The following is a 20762-nucleotide window of genomic DNA, read 5'->3' on the forward strand; positions in this document are numbered from 1 at the left end:
TTGAAGAAGAACGACGTGTAACAGAATCATGTGGATTTAGATTGAGCATCGTTGTCGATTTGAACCCTATCAGAAAGAAAACCATTCCTTCATCTGATTCATGGCCAACCGTTGCATCGGGTGTTAGAGCTTGTGGAAAGGGCTTCATTGGAATAGCTTAACATGGATCAATACCAGGATGACGACCTTTTTCAAAATTACGACGAGAACTCTTCTTCATATTACTCAATGGGTGGACCCTACGGCAGGGATTCTCAGCAAGTGTATAGTTGGTTGGTGCCAACTATTTTTAGCGTCATCACACTGGCAGGATTAGCGGGAAACTTTGTGGTTATTTACACCATATACTGTCACAGCAAAACCAGAACAGTAACGAGTTATTACATTCTTAATTTGGCATTTACTGACATCGCGTTTTTGCTGTGCTGCGCACCTTTCACAGCATCTGTCTACGCCACACCTACGTGGTTATTCGGACGATTTATGTGTAAATTTGTCTTCTACATGATGCAGGTGAGTTAAGTTATAAATTATCAAATCAATTTATGCAATGATTGTCTAACATACCTTGGCTAGTCTCATCACCTGTTCAAGAAAAACTTTGACAACAGTGGTTACATAATATGTGCAGAATCGTTCGAATTAATTTTTTTCCCCCACAATTCAAGATTACGGTAACTTTGAAGTTTTACGGCGTCTGCTTCCAAGAACTATGACTGTTGATACCATTGTTATCACTATCATTGCAATTACCATTATTGACTGTATTCAGAATTTCGGAATTTCGGAATTTCAATTTGAATCCACCGGTGCAACAATCGTCTGATTTCAACTGAGATGAACCTTATAAAATCTGCCTGAGCGAGGAAAGTAGACCCACGTGACCGTGATCTGTAGACCAAGCTGTGCTCCCATACAGCTTGGTTCATGAATGTGAATCATTGTATTTGCCTAGAAAGTAATACGTTAACGATTGAAAAAATGGCGCCCGGACGCTGAAAGGATTAATCGACCGAGTCTAGGAACCTGGGATAAACAAATAGACGGCCTGGCAAACACGATAATCTGGTTCTTCAAAGAGGAGCGGCGACACCGGTTCTATCCGCTAAGGACATGGATTTTTTTTTTTCAGTTTGTAATGCCACAAGACATTTGAAATTAGTAGTACATGAAGAATAGTTTTGTCACTGTTGTCCTTGTAGCTTATGTGAGTGACATAATAGCAATACCCTGCAAATAATTGCATTATGAAACAACGGGTATATAGAGTTGATTTGGTGAGGGTGGTAGCGAACGCAATTCGGGATTTTAACTTAAAATCCTCTTCATGGTATGCGGTGATCAATTTCATCATTGACAACATTGAAGATTTTTCTAGCCTCCTTCGTTTTAAACGTAAAAGATTCTTGCCACAATATTGGCAAACGGTATACATTCACACTTACACAAGCACAATCGGATTAGCGTGCGAATGTCCTCGAGTAGTTTTAGATAGCGCAAGATGGCGTCTTTAACTGTATACTTCATATGCTCATCATCAATCTTGTAGTTTTTTCTCCGCCTTACCTTGGTATATGGTGGTTGTTCTACTCGGGTACACGTCACGAGACCGACACCTACGAGTCATACAGCCCATGAGTTATACAGCCCACGAGTTATACAGCTCGCGAATCATAAAGCCCATGAGTTCGACACTAAGCAAACAAGTCCCACGAGACCGACACATTAAGCCCCGTGTTGCATTTGTCGATCTCGGTGGCTGTTTTTTGTTTTTTGTTTTTTTAGAATCTAGTGTCGAACTCATGGGCTTTATTTACCTAGTGTCGAATTCATGGGCTGTATGACTCGTGAGCTGTATAACTCATGGACCTGTTTCCAATGTCGAACTCATGGGCTGTATGACTCGTGGGTGTCGGTCTCTTTGAATGACCCCGCTCCACTCCGACCATGAACATGATGTTGTAATAAATAACAAAGAATATAAAAATACGAAAATTTATACAAAGCGGTTATGTACTGAATGGATTTGTCTCATCCATTTGTCTTATAATTATTTCCAGTATTGTGTAATGTATGTCTTACATCCAAAATTGGTTTGACTAGTTAATAAGTTTATTACCGAAACCAGAAGAGTAGTAATGAATATTGAAACCGCTGAGAAATTTCACAAATTAACTCATTGACATCGTCAAACTTCTTTCAACATCACTGCCACCAAATAGCGCTATATCTTGTATTTCCACATCATGTTCAAATTGGCTTTCATAAAGTGAAATTTTAACAAAATGTTAGGGGTCGTAGGAATCTGAATTTTAGCAGGTTTTACAAAAATATTACATTAGTAGCAACAACTTGAAATTACTAGACGAGGGGATGTACTGGTCTCACGAAATCTCCCACTTGATCTACACACAAAGCTCATCGTAACATTGTCCTTTTGAAAAGAAAGATATTTAGACTTGGTACAATAACGTAAAGAAACTATTACTCTAAATGCATGAAAGCATTTGAGTACGTAGGATTTAAGCGAGTAGGACCTAATATCATGATGTACCTTAAGTTATTTTTAACTTTCTTTTTATTTTTTATTTATTTATTTCCATTCACAGGGTGGATAGCCCATTCAGTACAAGACTGATTTCCAGAGGGGTCCATGTGAAAATACAATGGTGTACAGGGAAAAACAAACAAACGTAAATTACATAAACAACTATATACAACAAAGCAAACAATAATAAACGTATACTCAACATAATAAATATACATGTATACTTGTTCACTTCAAAAGCATGCAAAGTGTCCCTACATAGATTAAATTCTAAGCCAGAGTATGCAAATAATGATTCATGATATAAATATCAATCAATGTATATATATATATATATATATATATATATATATATATAGGCCTATAGGTTTTCCCGCCCAATTTCATTAGATTTGCATTCGATTTAATGATGCGAGCATTCATTTTCGAGCGAATTTAAATGATCACCGAGATCAACAATCAAAAAGCTAAGTAGTTATTCAATTTAATTTCATCAGCATTCGAATTCCTGATTTGTTACAGCGCGTTCACATTAAAAATGCACGTGAAATGCATTCCAATTCGAACCAGCACAGTTGGGATGAACATTAAGGAATTCAAATTAACGAATAGGCAAACATTTACAACATCTGGGCATTTTTTTTTTTTTTCGTTGCTGCTCCTGTTCTTTGTATATTCTCCATCTGTTTGAATAATAGTACAACCACTTTCAGACGTACAGGCCAAGGTACCTAGCGCGTCAGCGGATCGACGGCTGAAGAGACTGAGAGACAGAACATCGAAATTATGAATAATTATATAAAAGAAAGAATATCCCAATGCAATGTATCTCACACACATTTCAAACCTCAAACGTGACTGAAAACAAAATCTGTGATACGACTACAATCACACTTGACATATCGATGTTCTCATGTGATCTCTCATTATGTTAGCAAAGTCGGAGTTTAACCATTCTGTAAAATAATGTGATATCCATTTTGATGGGGAAATAAAGTGAAACAAGCCGAATAAAACAAAAACATGAAAAAGAGATATTGTAATTGAAATGATAACACTGAACGCTGATGAATTTGCCATTCATCAACGTAAGAATATTCGTAAGAATTGCATAGAATTACAGGACTTGGTTATGCTAATTTAATTTGAACGTTCAAAGGTCGAAGTTGTGTGTCTAAAAATGAAAGTGAAACTGGTATTTGGTGCGAATTTGAACGTCTATCCAGCTAGCGCGAAATTGAATGCCAACTTTGACCCGTTAAATTGAATTTCTCTCTAAATTGAATGAAATAAAATCTAAAAGGAATGACATGAAATGAAATTGAATACTCAAAGAATTAAAGTGAACCGTGAGAGTAGAGCAGTGACAAAAATCACTTGAATTTGAACGCCTTGTCATTAATTCGAATGCAAATCTGATGAAATTGGGCGGGAAAACCTACAGTAACAACGAAAGATATGTATATTTAAAGCGCAGCCTCGAAACAGATCGTGTCTTCTAATATTCTGTTTAAAATACAGATTGTATCACTCGATCGAATATTATTAGGGTAGATTAATAGATATTGCACTGGAATATAAAAAACTGTTCCGTTTAAAATTCGTATTTGTTTTGGCAAAAATATTTTACATAAAGTATTTTGAAGAGAATATTATTGAGTTTGCATGCATATTCGATTGGCAAGGTATTCAGGCGCAATGTGATGGACACATTTAAACATAAGAATAAGATTCATTCTTTTCCATCTCCTTTAAAGAGGTTCGATTCCTGATTGACTGTATAATTCATCACTACGTGCAAACATATCAGCATTTAGGATAAAACTCAACAATGCTCAAGGCTCCTTTCTGTAGAATGAAAAGCACATTCAGATTGGACTATTAGCATTGGTCCATACAGAAGAACAATTAATAATCAGAATGAGATTGAATAATTGTGTGACATAACATTTTTGCAATATGAGAATTAAAAAATGATTTTGCTTTACGAAGAAGAAATACACTTTTAACAACCTTACCACGAATATAGTCAATATGGTATTTCCAAATTAGAGTAGAATGAAAAATCACTCCCAGATATTTACATTTTGAAACACGGTGTAAAATTTCCCCGCCTATAGCACGATTAATCAAATGATCATTAAATCCAGTCAATCGTCTTTGGGAATCAATGAGCAAATTCAGACTTAGTCGTACTCAGAATCAATTTGTTATCCGTGAGCCAAGACGAAATACTTTCTAAATCTTCATCAATTGAGACAGACATAACATGAGGATCACAAGTGTCATCAGCATACAGTAATAGTTGACAGTTTTGTATTACATTTGGGATATCATTAATAAAAAAAAAAAAAACAGCAGTGGGCCAAGTATCGATCCTTGAGGTACACCGAACCAGGGAACTCAACTCTCCTGTGCGATGAAGTATATCCATTCAGCACAGTGGCCTGAAGTCTACCAGTTAAGTAGCTTTGGAACCAGGGCACACTTCCCTCATCAAAACCATTTCAGCTTCTCTAGAAGAAAAACATGATCAACCATGTCAAATGCCTTCTTAAGAGCTAAAGTAACAAGGCACGTAATAAGACCTTTGTCCATACTATCTTGTAAATCTTCAACAACATTTAACAGAGCAGTATTGGTTGAGTGGTTTGCACGAAAACCCAACTGTTTACAAGAGAGAATTGAATTCTCATTCAAGTATTTCGTTACTTGTCGCTGGACCACTCTCTCTAAAACTTTTGACAATACCGCCAGTACAGAAATAGGACGATAGTTGGACATTTCAAAAGCACTCTTACACTTACAGGTAAAGGAAATTTAAAAGAAATTTACAACATAATCAACTGAGTATGATCTTGATGGTGATTTAAAAGTTTCCTGACACAAAAAGAAACATATTCTAGATATGATCATAAGTTATAATATTATGGTTCCTCTCGTTACTCTCTGTTTGAGGTTTTCAGTCTTAGAAGTCAGATCAATAATTTGAACTTGACCATTGACGAAGCTGGGTGGGTGAAGCTCGTTATTTAAAAGGTGCGTTATTTTGAACACGCAAAAATTCCAATACCTGATGGGGGTTCGTTATTCTGAAAGCAAAATAAAGTTAGTTTAGCAGAATATCAATAATCCGAAGGTTCATTACTCTGAAGGCTCGTTTTTCCGAAGTCAAAATCGTTAAAGCTTGGTTTTTCGAAGGTTCGTTTCTCCGGAAATGAAACAAGGTCAGATAGCCTTTACGATTTTTCATTTACAGAAGTAAGTCAATTTTTCGAGCATCAAACTCTATCTAACTGTCAGACTATACAAACCCTTCGAAGCCCGTGTGAATAATGAGCTGTAATCGTTGATGTTTGTACCATTGGCAACACACACACACACACACACACACACACACACATATATATATATATATATATATATATATATATATATATATATATAAGGTGAAGCGGGCTTGGCCTGGTACGTTGTGGGTGCTGCATTATCTATCTATATATATATATACATACACATGTTTTTATATTTGTATGTGTTATATTCAAAGTTTGTACGAATTGAAATTTTTACCGAAATGAAATATAACTCTCTTTGCCGTCAAGTTCATTTTCTTTCATGTACAGGTATGATTTGCTTTTATTTGCACTTTCTTAAATATTTTGCTCTCCTCAATGTTTGATTGATTTAACTAATTAATTAGGTTACCAGGACGAAAACTCTGTACTTTGGATAGTCTCATACTGAGTGTCAAATCTGTCAGAAGCTGAATGATCTTTGTTGTTGTGCTTAAAGTTGATTTCCGGTTCGTTAAAAGCATATTTTTTAACCCTTGGCCGTGGGACCATGTCACGTTAAACTCCTCCAACTATTCTGTCGAATTAACGGAATTTTTTCCCTGCCCAATTCGGCCAGAGTGTATGTAAGTAATTTTTTTTTATGTGTTGCTTAGACGTCATATTACCAGCACTGAGCGGACCCCATTTTGAAATGCCTAAGATAAGGTCTGCCATAGGTCTAATATACATGGACTTTTGTTTATTTTACCAACGAAACAAACACTTGTGTTTATGCTGTTATTACAAGTGTGGCACGGAAAGGAGGTAAGAGTAGGGGAAATTTTACAGTTTACAATAATCGAATAATGTTTTGTGGGGGGGGGGGGAGGGTAGGCTCGTGCAGAGTTACATGACAATTTGTCGTTTTAGCACGTGTTTTAATTCCCCCGAAAATGATCTCATCGTTGTTGCTTTTTCCTTGATGGGGCACTTCCTTTTGGAAGACATAACCTGGGTAGATCTTTCGACGTAGGGCACATTAAAGCCTGAATACTAGTAGGTCATTATGGCCCATTTATAACTTGAATACTCGCGGGGGCCCCTTTCAATCATCCTGCTCACTAAAAGTGTACCTGAAACATTTCTTTAACTGCCTCCAAAAATTTGTTTAATCTTTTTAATATCTTATACAATACCTTTGAAATTACTCAGTGCATACACTTTAATAATGACACTATAAATTGATTGCTGTACAATGATTTTCAAAGGAAAGATTTTTTTTTTCTTTTGCCCTGGGGTCAAAGGTTAAGTGATGACGTTAAAATGTAACTATATTTCCCATATTTTGAAAATATCTCAAAGTATTGTCATGAAAATTAGATAGGACAAATATACCTGGCCTGAGAGGTTCTAGTTGTTGTATGTGCATGAGGTGACTTTAAAAGTAGGGCCTACTATTGAAGTCATCGAAGGCACATGTATCGTTTCAACCAGAACCTCGAACAATACCTTGTTATATTTGGTTATATCCTTCCCCATGAATTATAAGAGTACAACAGAAAAGTAAGTGAGGTTATACTCACCTTCACGATTGTAACGTCTACCATTGACCGATCTCCAAAGTTCACTTTTTCTGCGCAGAAAATTCAACGTAAAAGTGTATGCATTGTCTGCGGTACACGATACCCATTCATTGGTACGTGAAAACCTAGCCTTTTGTCAAGGCCCTCTCTCTGTATGGTGAAGAGAGCCCAGCCGAGTGGGGTCGCGCGCTGTCGCGCTCGGCTGGGCTCGCTTCGCTCGCCCGTTATAGCCATCTTACAGCGAAATTGCCTTGACAAAAGGCTAGTGAAAACATAACCTGTCTTTTGGCGTAAATACTCAATCTTGTGTGATCCAGCCATTAAAACCAACAACAACATGTCTTTTTGCAAGGCGGAGACGCCATGTTTGGTGGAAAACCCGTACTGTACCTTTGATGCAGGGAGTAGGGATCGATGCGATATCTTCTCGTACACTAATGCACGCTTCCAGCTCATTGGTGGTACGTTTACAAGCATCGCCAGGTGCCAGAGGTAGCGGCAAATAATTTGCGAGGGATGTAATACCAGTTAGTGATTAGGCCTATTTGAAGAAAGTTTTGGGCCATAAGGTCAAAGGACAAAGGTCATAGGTCAAGTGAAAATGCTCCAATTCCCGAATACTTGCTCTCTGAACAATTTAGCCATCCAAATGAAATCTGGTTCAAGGAATGTATGAACACTTAACACATTTGTGGGTGTGAAATGAAATTTTCAAACAATGTCATGCCATTTCATTTTTTTTTACCACTTATGTGAAACTCGCCCCACACTGTCAAGATGTACAACAGACTTATTATATGGGAGAACAATACGATATGACAGAGGCCTACTAGTTGCCATAGCGACCTTTTTAGTGTTATCAAAGATTGAATTCATTAAACGATATTATTGCGACCCCTTTTCGCATCTTTATCATGAATAATCACTGAAATATAATCAGGTAAAATCCAAAGTCTCATAAAAACAAGACTATGTTATACAGAGGAATATGTGTATAGAGAGTGGCCTTAACCTGTTCTTCTCTTCCTTTCTCTGTACATCTGTTATGTGTGTGCGTGTGTGTGTGTGTGTGTGTGTGTGTGTGTAGGCGTGTCAGTTCTTTCAGAGCCACTCCATTAGTGGGATGTGCAATGCTTGTTTTTCAGTGCCACTATTCTATATAAGAAAGCGGGGTGGACTAAAATTGCCACTTACAAAAACAGAATGTCATATTAAGACTTGCACGCTATAGCTACACTAATTATTAAAGTTGTCCCTTCTAATCTTTGTGTATCTCGAAAATGCAGAATGTCAGAGTTTTCTCGCTGCATTTGCTCGCATTGGCAGACTAATACCATCCTCTTTCTGTTTTCCTGAAAGCATATTGGCAAAATGTAGACAGTTAATGTAACCGCATTACATATCATAACTTGTGACATATTTTTTTGTATCTATATCTTCATGTATATAGTGTTAGCCTTTTAATGGTAGCGACATCAATAACGTGACGACAGCTCCCCAACTTCATAAAAGAATATGCCTAGGCCGATCACAGATTCATCTGCAAATTTGATCTTGTTTTGTGAGACCTTGGATTTTTAATGAGAAAAACAATACTTTCCATTGATTATTATGATAAACATTGCCAAGTTCTCCGATTATGGTTGTGAATGGGTAATTACCCCCTAACAGCTGTTGGGGGTTTGTTTTCATGCGGAAATCCCAGTAAAGCACAAAGTGAAGTTTAAGGAAAATCGAGAACCCTATCAAAAGTTTTCAAAAAATTATGAATAAATTATTGTAAGTTATGGCTGAATCAGTGTGCCATTATTGTTGAATGAAAAGGCTGCAGCATTTTGTTATGTCATTATAGCGGAATTATAATACAAAGAAAATGTAAAGACGATTCATTTTCATTTTCCTCCTTCAGAAGGCAGGGGAAATGACATTGCCTTTAATATACTGTCCATAACAAGTTTCAGGAAAGTGTACTTTTCCCTTTTTATGAAATATTTTTTGAAATAGATATCCTATTGTTTAAAAAATAAACATGTTTGTAACTGTCATTTTAACCGAATTCGAAGTACCGTATATTTAGAATACACCAAAGCGCAATAGAATTAATGCTGTTGCTGGAATCATAAAACATAGTCCGGGTGGCAAAGTCAGATTCCGGGTGGCAAAGTCAGATTTTGGGCCTAACCTTATTTTCTTGTCAGCCCAATTTTTTTTCGAAGGTTTTACCCTATTCCGAAGGTGCTGAGTCCGAATCTACGTAGATAGATGATACAACCCTTGCATCCTTAAGGGCTTTGAGACATCCCAGACGGCCACCAAAATGACCGCCAAAACTATTTTAAGAGTGTATATACAAGGATAAAATGGTATATACCAGATCTGTTGGCCCGAATGTACTCTACCAATTACAGTAGGGCAGGATGGCACTTCATTATCATGAACGGAGTGCCCTTTTATCACAAACAGTTAATGAAAATTTGCCCAAGACAAATGAAAATCAATGGCTATGCCGTTAAAGTCACAGGTATTTGAATTTTTTGGGTCTAACACTGTCTGAATTGTATCGTCCAACTCAATCTCTTTGTTTTCGTATAAAACTTCACTATGAAGTATCACTTCCTTTGCAGAAAGATGACGATATTACCATCAGCATTCTCTACTGAAATGTTACTTGTTATGGACACAAGACATTATTTTGTTTCATCTTGATACCGCCCTTCACTTTGCAAAAGAGTAGCGAGGGAGTATCCTCTCCTTCCATTGCATCCGCTCGCCCCTCACTTAGGTATTATCAAACTGCATTTCGGTGGATAATGTCTCGTGGGCACTTTGATTTTGACTGCGCTTCTTGTTGCGTGGACCACTCTGACAGACCCAAATTCTGTCTTATGGAATTTTATTGATTTCCAAAGCGATGAATCGCACCTGTGTACGGAAGTGTTAAGAGAAAAAGAAGAGAAAAAGAAAAAAATACACCCTGTCGGCCACGTTTCAAATTCGAGTTTGTTTGAGCACAGATCTCGCTGGGTATCACCTCGGTGCCGCGATACGCACGTACAACATGTCACGCTACACGCATTTAGCCGTCTCCCGACACCATGAGCGTATTCGATTACCTTTGCTTTCGAAGTACTCCCGGCATGTACATTTCCGACAAGGAGCCCGCGATATTGTGAACGCAGGACAGTAAAGTGGGTCGGTAAATTGCGATAATAACAGGAACCATACGGTAATACAAGCTTATAACAATATCCTAGATATTGATTGCCTCGACTACGTAGCCACCGCCGTCAAACTAAAGTCAGCGTCAAATCGCTTATGATTACAATTAACTTTGATTGTAATCATTATTTCAATGTCGTCATTCAATCATATCACGTATGATTCGTATTGGTTGATAAGAAGAAAACCCTTCTGGTGACGTACACAGTGATCAGAAAGGCGTTGTTTCCGGACTTCAGACTTCTTCAATCACGTTAATAATATCTGTACTGTATTGCATTTACTCATAAAACTGAAATGGAGATTAGTTGCAGGCTTTCAATATGCCGTGAGAACCGAATTCAACACTTGAAGAAAACAGAGGCACAGTCACATAACCAAACTGTACAAAATGACCAATTCTCATCTGCGATGACCAATGACGGTCATCAGTGAACAATCGATGACCACTTGATCATACTAGTCTTCAAACATTGTTATGCGTATCGTTTTTAGTATATTGGAAGCACGACTGCAATAATTTCATCACCGCGACTGCAATAATTTCATCACCTCATTTTTTTTTTTTTTTTTTTTTTTTTTTTTTTTTACTCTAACTTGAACAGGTCAGCGCTCAGGCCACGTGTATCACACTGACTGCAATGAGTGTCGATAGGTACCAAGCCATCGTCTACCCGCTGCGATCGCTACGGAGTAGAACGCCACAGATAGCCCTTCTTGTCAGCATTGGCATTTGGACGTGTAAGTATGTTGTTAAATAAACGGTATAAAAACAAACAAACACACAAACAAACAAACAAATTATCAATATGCTAACATAATAATTATCAAAAATGAGCATGAAATCAATCAAATAATATCGTGTGATAATTTCCCAACAGTCTTGGATAGTCAAATAAAATATACATCACACACACACACACACACAACACACACACACACACACACACAGACACACCGACACACACGCACACAGACACACATACACATACACACATATAGGCCTTATATCTATAAAGATACCGTACAACCAGCTGTGCAACTGTACATCCCTACATCCCTGTATAGTCATAGATAGTTGTCACTCGTACGGGCCGAAGTGCCATTAATCGAACAACATATATAGGTAGGTGCCTACATCCATACACGCATTACGGAATTCCTTTAACCAATCAGGATACGATAAATCTGCCATTTATGTTTTATTGCCTAAATAATTTTCACAAAATTCTCAATCCTTATTCTAGTATTCTGAATTTCATTTTGAATTTAAACATTTTTTCACTCCTTATTTCAAATAATAAATAAAAACAGAGTTTTCACTCCTTATTTTCATAATAATAACTGGATGCATCAAGGGTCTCCTCAGTTATAGTTGAAGCCGTAGCGACTAGAGATTTATAGACTCGTAATTGGTTTTTTTCCCCCTCTGGTCACGTTTAGGCTTAATATAGAATGAATTGATACTTAATCAGCTTTAAGAATATTTGGATTATATATTCAAGTAAGATAGCCCTTTTAGTTTCAGTAATTGATCTACCGATGGAGCCTGCTCTCATTATGTACAGATAGCAATTCATGAACAGCAAAAAAAAAAAAAAAAAATTCACAATAAAAAATAACATAAACCAAATCAACTTAAAAACGCACATGCAAAACATAAAAGCAAGCTTAAAAAATCGTTACAATTACAACTCCTTATAGGGCAATCATATAACTATTAGTACTCGAACCTACCCCTACAATTATTCATACTTCACTATCAGTCCTTCATAGACCAAAATGATACAAATTCATATGGATATAATCCTATATAGGCCTAACATCAAAATGATGTATTTCATTAGTGATGACCTCGTAAGTCCTGATTTATTTGGACTGAGATTCACCCAGTGTACCGCAACAGTTACTGCCTTACTTACCGTTACAAGAGAGAAGTCAGAGGCAGCCATCCACCATCCACCCCACCTCCCCGCCAACAGACCAACAGGAGCATGCTCCTCAAATAAAACACCTTCGGACAGTCACCCATGAATACCACATTATGCGCATTTTATGTCACTGTGAAGCAAAGGCTCCATCAGATTATGGTTGTGGTTATTTTTGCTAACGTCGGAAAACCCTACAAGCAACAACCTTGCTAGTTTGCCCTGAAAGGTGTGACAGGGCCTTCACATAAACATGCCGGATCACCCCGGATCTGATCCCGGGTGATCCGGGGAGGGATCCGTGTAGACACCTTGAACATCCGTGGAGGTCCCTGGAGGGCCGTGTAGATACGTGGACGTCCGGGAGGCCAACATGGCAGTTTTTGGAGGTCAAAAACATTCGGCGTCATCGGTGGACTGCCGTGTAAGCAGAGCGATTCGGGATGGTCCGTGTGGCTGCCGTGTGGTTGCCGTGAAGGTCCATGTTGCTGCCTGGAACGATAATGTAGGTGCTTTGAGTATCCTTGGCAGTCCGTGATGGCTTTTTTCACATTAAGGACCGTGAAGGATCATCAGGGCAGCTACACGGACCTACAAGGTAACCACACGGCAACTATACGGACCATCACGTTCAAACACGGTATTACAGGGACTGAAAACGGATCTACACGGTCCCTACGTGACGAGATCGAGAAGACTGATGAAAATCCAAAATCAGCTCGCTTTTTTTTTTGTCAGTGTAGACGCCGTGCTCTGCCGGCAGGGACCTTGTAGTTGCCGGGTGGGTCCGGCGTGGTCCGTGGAGGTCCGTGTAAGCGCCGTGTTGATACCGTGTAGATGCCGTGCTGGTCCGACCTCATCCGTGTAGCTGCCGTGTTGATACCGTGTGTTCAATTATCAACGCTCGTCGACGCTCCGTCTGGGGCAAAACAATCCCGGAACTCGTAACGACAACGGTAGAACAAGTTATTGTATTATCGAAAACGCCGCTACTACATTGGTATTGCTGCGGCCAATAGTATGAGACTTGTCAAGACTACTATTCCTTAGTTGTTGCTACAAAAATGCACCGAAAATTGCACACATTTCCATGTAAACGTTACAAACTTCCTGCATTTTTTATGCTACTCTAGCCCATGAGCATGCAGTGCAGCGCGTGTGTATTACCTTCTAAACATCTAGCGATGTAGCCCCGAACCTCATACTGCAGTGGCATTACGTTTGTCAAGAAATGCCAAAATAGTGCCCTAGATAGCGCCACATATTGAATTATTGCACTGGATTATCTTGCTATATTGCAGTATGTGACTTTATCATATTTTCCCCATTGTATCAAGCTTCATCCATTACCACAATGGAGATGACAGAAAACAGGAAGGAGATATCATGTTCATCATGCATAAACTACTTCAAAAATGTCCCACGTTTGTGAGATAATCCATATGTAAGCCGTCAATGATGCATTTGTATGCTTCAGATGTGAAAAAAATATATATATTTTTGTAATACTCTTAACTTTGCTGTGGCTGGCATTCACATTCTAAGTGCCTTTACTATTCTGTTTCATGCGCAGTCACATCACAAGTAGCCGCTTTATGGTGGACATCACTAACTGTATGCATTCATTTGATAAGTGTATGCAGTGGCCCAGCCGTCGAGGAAATAAAACGGTAACCATTACATGTATTGCAGTCTAAAAACCCTGTCACACCTTTCCGGGCAAGCCCTGCGTGCTACTGGCGAAGAACAATTTTTGTTACCCGGAGGTCCCCGCAGATGACCCGCACATGACAGTACCTAGCACGTGTCTTACTCGTGTGTCTTACCCGCAGCCACACCTTGCCACACCTTTCCGGGCAAGCTATGCGGACTTGTTGAGTGTGGGAATTTTCCAGCAGGCAGGACAATTTTTTTTTTTTTTTTTTACTTACGTTCATTCCGTATGACCTTCGTGTCAGGCGCATGGGTGGCGAGTGAGGGCTGATACCTCGGTGAAGGAATCCCTCTGAAAGAATTTGATACGGCAGAGGTCCCACAGAATGTCATTATCTTGGAAGTTGCCGACTCTCAACTAACCAGCAGAAAGGCAGTAACTGACCCTGAGCATGCACGCAATTGGCTCGTATATCACGCCAGCAGAACTGACCAGCTACATGGATATTGGCAGTATCATGCTCGTAGAATGCCCGCAGATGACACTCGCTTCTGGCGCATAAGCATAGATCCACGGGCAACGTACTTCCAGCGAGTCAACTGCCTGTGACTTGCAGAAACTACGGGCCTCCTACCGGTGTTCTGCGTGGACCTCTGCGGGCAATCCCCGCGACTCACCCGGAAAAAGTTTTGGTCATGCTCAAAACTTAGCTGCGGGTAAATCGGACTTGCGTGCGCACCTCCGTTCAACTACGGGCGAGATACGCGTTGGTACTGTCAGGTGCGGGCCAACTGCTGGGAGGTCCGGGTAGCAAAACTTTTTCCCCCGCAAGTCAACCCGCAAGGCTTCCCCAGACACAGTGTGACAAGGCCATGCTCAAAACTCGTTCCGGGTAAGTCGCGGGGGTTTGCCGGCAGGGGTACACGCAGACCACCAGTACGAGGCCCTTAGCGGCAGCATCTCGCAGGCAACTCTCACGCAGGTAGTTCGCAGTCCCCGTATGTTGCACGGAATATTATGCAAGTCGCAGGCAATCCCTACTCGCAAAAAGTCCGCGTAGATTACCCGAAAAGGTGTGACAGGGCCTTCATGCCCCAGTCACATAGACATCCCGGATCACCCCGGATCTGATTCGGGGTGATCTGCGGAGAGATCCACTTTACGCCTTGGACATCCTTGGACATCCGTGTATGTCCTTGAAGATCCGAGGACATCCGGGAGGCCAACACCGCGACTTTTGGAGGACAAAAATATCCGGCGTCATCCGGGGATTGTCGTGTCGGCAGAGCAATCTGGAATAGTCCGTGTGGCTGCGTGTAGCTGCCGTGTTGATCCGTGTAGATACCGTGTTTGTCCGCGTATAATAGACGCCCCGCTCTTCCGGCCTTATCCGTGTAGCTGCCATGTTGATACCGTGTGTACATATGTCGACACTCCATCGAGGTCGAAACTATCTCGGATCTCCCCGGATCACAGTGTAGATCCTTGAGGATCCGTGTTTATCGTGTGACTGGGGCCTTAGGCCTGGGAGATCCGGGATAGTTTCGACCTCGATGGGGTGTCGACGAGTGTTGATATGGCTGTACACACGGTATAAACACGGCAGCTACACGGATAAGGCCGGAAGAGCGCGGCGTCTACACGGACAAACACGGCATCTACACGGATCAACACGACAGCTACACGGCAGCCACACGGACCATCCCGGATTGCTTTGCCAACACGGCAATCCCCGGATGACGCCGGATGTTTTTGACCTCCAAAAGTTGCCGTGTTGAACTCCCGGATATCCCCGGATCTACACGGACATACACGGATGTCAAAGGATGTCCAAGGCGTCAACACAGATCTCTCCCCGGATCACCCCTGATCAGATCCGGGTGGTCCGGGGTGATCCGGGACGTCTATGTGACTGGGGCATAAGAGTATACATTCCAGCACCATACCTGTGGAATGTATGTCCATCGCAAAACAAGTCTGAACAGTGTTCTCACATTAACAATGAAAATGCTGTAACAGCTTCCACTCGGGCTGAACGGGCTTGTGGGAAAATTGATTTAGTTTAGGTAATATGTGTTGTGGTGGTGGTTTTAAAGTTATTGGAATATTAAAATAAAATCGCATCTTCAATTACACAATCAAAATGCGTGTTCACACAATCAATCTCCCTTTTTAACTTTATGATCTACCTGGTAAGAAGTTCACACAAATAATTAAAATGAGTCGAAAATATTCTCTTTTCTGTATCTATTATACAAATCTGGTATGTTCGAATTGAAAAATTGCACCAGTGAGAAGAGTGTAATATTAAACTGACATTGTAAGACACTCAAAATATGGAGGGTTCAACATGTAGAATGTAATGTTAGCGCTACAGAATACAACATGAAATGAGGACATACCAACGAATGAAAGTCAGCTTGAAGTAAAGCCAGTAAAGCCAACTAAAAGTAGTAAAGGTAAGTGTTTGGCGAATTAAATGTCCACAGTCCACGGTCTATTAAACGGAGCGATTTTATCGTACCGACTGGTGAAGGTAAGCGAATCGCTGTCGTAGAAGACCAACTTGAAGGATTGGACTCGGGGACAGAAAAGGGGCTCGACGAACGGGATCATGCGGAGCTGGGCGAACGCGAAGATGCGAGGAAGAGCTCGACGCGGAGATCGTTCGGAGACTTGAAGTGATGGGACACTCCGTGGTGAGCGGGGCTAAAGAGCCATGACGGAGGTTACGAGAAAGGTGAAATGCAGCTCTCTACCAGCGCGGTGAGTCGGCGGGAGGCTGAAGAAAATAATTTCGACAGGATAGTGAATCGCCTGGAACGAGGTAGATGTAGATGTTCAGCCGGACAGTGGGGTCGTCCATGGCCAGAACGATGAATGGTTGCGGTCACTCGACGACAATGTCAATGAAACGTGTCGGAGGACGAATAAATGAAAGTTCTGTGCAGGAGGCAACATGGCTAAAACTGCGAAGCTCCATCCCCGAATCTCCGATGCGCAGAGAGGGCAGCTGCCGGGTAGAAACTTTACAGCCAGCGGGCCCATAATTAAACACAGAAGGTGAAGGGTGACTCTACAGTAGGCGATCCGGAGGTCGTTCCTCTACGGTGGTTGATGCGGGAGTGGTTCGATGCCGCGAAGGGTCGTGTGACATCTCGCACGTGCGATGAGTGACGTGCGAATAGCGGTCGCGATCGGTCAAAAGTAACATAGATTACGCACTTAAATCTACAGTGATTGGATTAACACTATATGATGAATAATAAATCTATGAAACGTGTGCTACATTATTGCGACACGACATGACCGTGAACCGGTCTGAACCAGAATTTAAGGTCAAACAACTATGCGTGGAAATTTCCACAGGAATATATATATGAAATAAGGCTGGGGGAAATCTTACTGATATTCAATACAGAATCAGCGGCAAATCAAACTGGCCAAAAAAGGGCTGCTACACACAAATTTATGAGCAGATAATTGAGCCGCTACAGGCTCATTTTGAGGTTTTGTGTTTCCTGCGTGCCTCACCTTGTCGTCTACCGCATTTTATTCCTTTTAATTCTGACGTAAGCATATAGGATATGTGTTTCTCTTGAAATTAAAATTATGATATTATATTCGATACGTTCTGTAGATGAAAATGTTTTCTTTGGAACAAAATGGCCACAAATCTAGAAGAATGTGAACATCAAGCATCCCACCCGTCTAAAGGAATGATATCTAAATACATTGAAGGATGACGATCAAATCGATAGGTCCGGTTCATAATTATACCATCACTTCCCTTCTTCAATGGTATCGGAGACACTTTTTTTTTTTTTTTTTTTTTACTGCAGTGTTAAGTTTTCTGTTGCTTAGCTTAACAATCAAAACATCTGCAACTGTATAGCTTGGATGCCACTTCTTGAAACTATTTGTGTACGTTATGTACAGTATAAGTCCAGTGAAAATATTGTGGAAACGACAGGTTGATATTGATAAGCAACAGGAATTAATACAGCACTGTGTGGAAGGTCGCGGCGGCTCAGTGATGGTTCGAGTCTCTATAATGTGACCAGTGTCTATGGATGTACGCATACCAAAAGCAACGTTTACATTGTTGTCTCTGTCTGTTAGTGTGTGTGTGTGTGTGTATGTATGTATGTATGTATGTATGAGGAGTTGTGACATTATGCTATCATATTCATGCGAACCCTGACAAAGTTTCCGGTATCGCACAATCCACTTCGTTACAAAAGTTTGCCCATGCAGTAACTCCAATGAGTCGTCCCTTTCTCCTTCACAGCACCCCATTTTGGAGGGTTTTATATAAATCATTTTAGATAATAATTGTCATTTACCTTTTACCTTATGCGAATGCATATTATTTTCGTGAAGAAAAGATAAATATGAAAGAAATATGAAAATATTCCAAAACAGCAAGGAACTGCTCAATGCTCGGAGAATCCCGAAACACAAACTCTTGAATTTCTATGTGAATATCTTTGTATTCATTTTCCCCCCGCTGGTCTGCAGGTTCAGCGTTGCTAGCTATTCCTGTCGCCATATACTTTGACGCCGTGTCTAAAGATGACCAGAATGAGGACTTCGTAGTGTGTGAAGAGGTCTGGCCCAGCAAATTGATGTTTCCGGGTTACGCAATCTATACCTTTCTCCTGGTATACGCAATACCCCTAAGCATCATCAGCGTGTGCTACACGATTGTTTTGTTGCGTTTGTGGAAACAGATTCAGCCATGTGAAGAGACGCGGTCGAGCGCCCAGACGCGCTTCCTGAATCAGAAACGGCGCATAACACGCATGGTGCTGGCGGTAATCGTTGCATTTGCTGTGTGCTGGCTTCCCGTACACGCAATGAATCTTTGGCAGCGTCTTGATCCCGATTTCCCTCGCACTAAATTGACGCTAGCCCTCAAAACGACCGCGTATTGTATGGCATATGCGAATTCATGTGTAAACCCATTCGTGTATGCCTTTGTGGGAGGCCGATTCAGGGAGCGCGTTCGCAAAGCGTTTCCCGCTCTCTCGAGCCGAAAACGGTCAGCTACCGATGCTCTCATGCTAGAGAATATTGGCAAACATGACGAAATCCATTATGAGCAAAGAAATAGCCTTATCACATATAACTCGACACAACGAGAAGCAGTTTAGTGTCTGAGCGGTAAGATAGCAATCGGCGTCTTGCCCTCACTGTCTGTCAGCATCAGAATCCCTTTTCCCAATATGATAATGCTATATTATATATGATAAGTGGGATCTGAGACTCCAGTTACGCTATTGAACGCACAATTGATTAATGGGAGGTATACATTTACAATTATACATTTTACAACATACACCAGGAATTTGCTGTCAACAGCTAATAAGCATATTCTTCATAGATATTTGTATGTGAAACGTAACACGTCTGTGATGATATGAGTAAATTCTCAGTTTAAAAGCATCAGCGTTGTTTGTTGTGCTTTTCTATTACAGTTGTCCTCATTTTTCCCCAGATAATAATTTACAGTAATCTTTAATGTTCATATACTCTGAAATCTTACGTATCTGCCAAAGATTCTCACATTTAAAGATAATACAATAATGTAAAATGTAAAAAGTTGGAAAATAAGATATTTGAGTTTGTCGGTTGTACTTACACCGGCATCATAACATCCGCAGAGTACAGGTACTTGAATTCATCGTTTCACACCCTGTTATCCATTATCAGGTAATCATATATATTGGCTTTAAAAAGATCATGAAAAATGTGCACTCTGTTCCTTTCCATCTGAAGCTTGATATCAACAGACTAGAATACTTGCTTACAATATTTCACAATGCCTTCTGAGATATAGCTAATAAGTAAGTATTGATATTGTACAGAGATAAAAGATTGCAAAGAGAGTGTAGGAAGTTCCGCTCCTGTCCTTGTGCATTGGTATTTCACATTAGTATGTTTGCCTCTAGTAAATGTTTGTTCAGCATTGAGACACTATTAACCTATACACCGAACTGACTCCATTGAAAGAGCAACCAAAGCTTCCTCAATCTATAATAAAGTGTAATATATTTCCATTATCTTCCTTCGTCATACCATACACAATATGGACTGCTAGAAATAGCATTACACTGGGGAGGATGTTTTCTTGAGTGAACAGCTGAGGGAAATATTCTGCAATCTGGATCATGGAATGACATGTTGAGCCTCAATCATCGGTCAGTATGGTAGCCCTACTACATATCGACCACTCTTATTGAAACCGACCGCGTATAATTCGCGCACTGAACACTTAGTACGCACTTCTCTGCGCGCAAAGCACATAAAAATGGATTGGCTTTGAATGTAGATGAGGATGGTGTGGGAAAACGCGATAATTCACTGTTCATTAATGGTTTTAATCAAGGACAAAATTTCGAATGAATATCTTCACCGAATCGTAATGACAGCACAATGTAATGTCTATGGAAGTTTCTAAAAGGCTTCTATAAAGCTTCGTACAACACGGTGTTCAATACAACTCGGTTTGCGTGCATTGTCAATGCAAAAACAGCGGTCGATCCTAAT

At 40.3% G+C, this 20762-nt stretch overlaps 1 protein-coding gene across 1 annotated transcript; it reads left to right on the top strand.

The window, feature by feature from the left end:
* The first annotated feature begins 507 nt into the window (after positions 1-507).
* Positions 508-19366, top strand: LOC140243466 (G-protein coupled receptor 54-like). The gene is made up of 4 exons (XM_072323143.1): positions 508-513; positions 6154-6174; positions 11234-11369; positions 18732-19366. The coding sequence occupies exons 1-4, from the start codon at positions 508-510 to the stop codon at positions 19364-19366; spliced, it is 798 nt and encodes a 265-aa protein (XP_072179244.1).
* Positions 19367-20762: the final 1396 nt, after the last annotated feature.

This window comes from Diadema setosum, chromosome 20, assembly GCF_964275005.1.
Source record: "Diadema setosum chromosome 20, eeDiaSeto1, whole genome shotgun sequence".
Taxonomy (NCBI): domain Eukaryota; kingdom Metazoa; phylum Echinodermata; class Echinoidea; order Diadematoida; family Diadematidae; genus Diadema; species Diadema setosum.

What these genes read in the sequence shown, in the direction of transcription:
- LOC140243466 (XM_072323143.1), top strand. An exon ending in TCATTTTCTTTCATGTACAG is followed by an intron (nt 6,175 to 11,233) that starts GTATGATTTGCT and finishes TAACTTGAACAG; the next exon opens with GTCAGCGCTCAGGCCACGTG. An exon ending in CAGCATTGGCATTTGGACGT is followed by an intron (nt 11,370 to 18,731) that starts GTAAGTATGTTG and finishes GCTGGTCTGCAG; the next exon opens with GTTCAGCGTTGCTAGCTATT.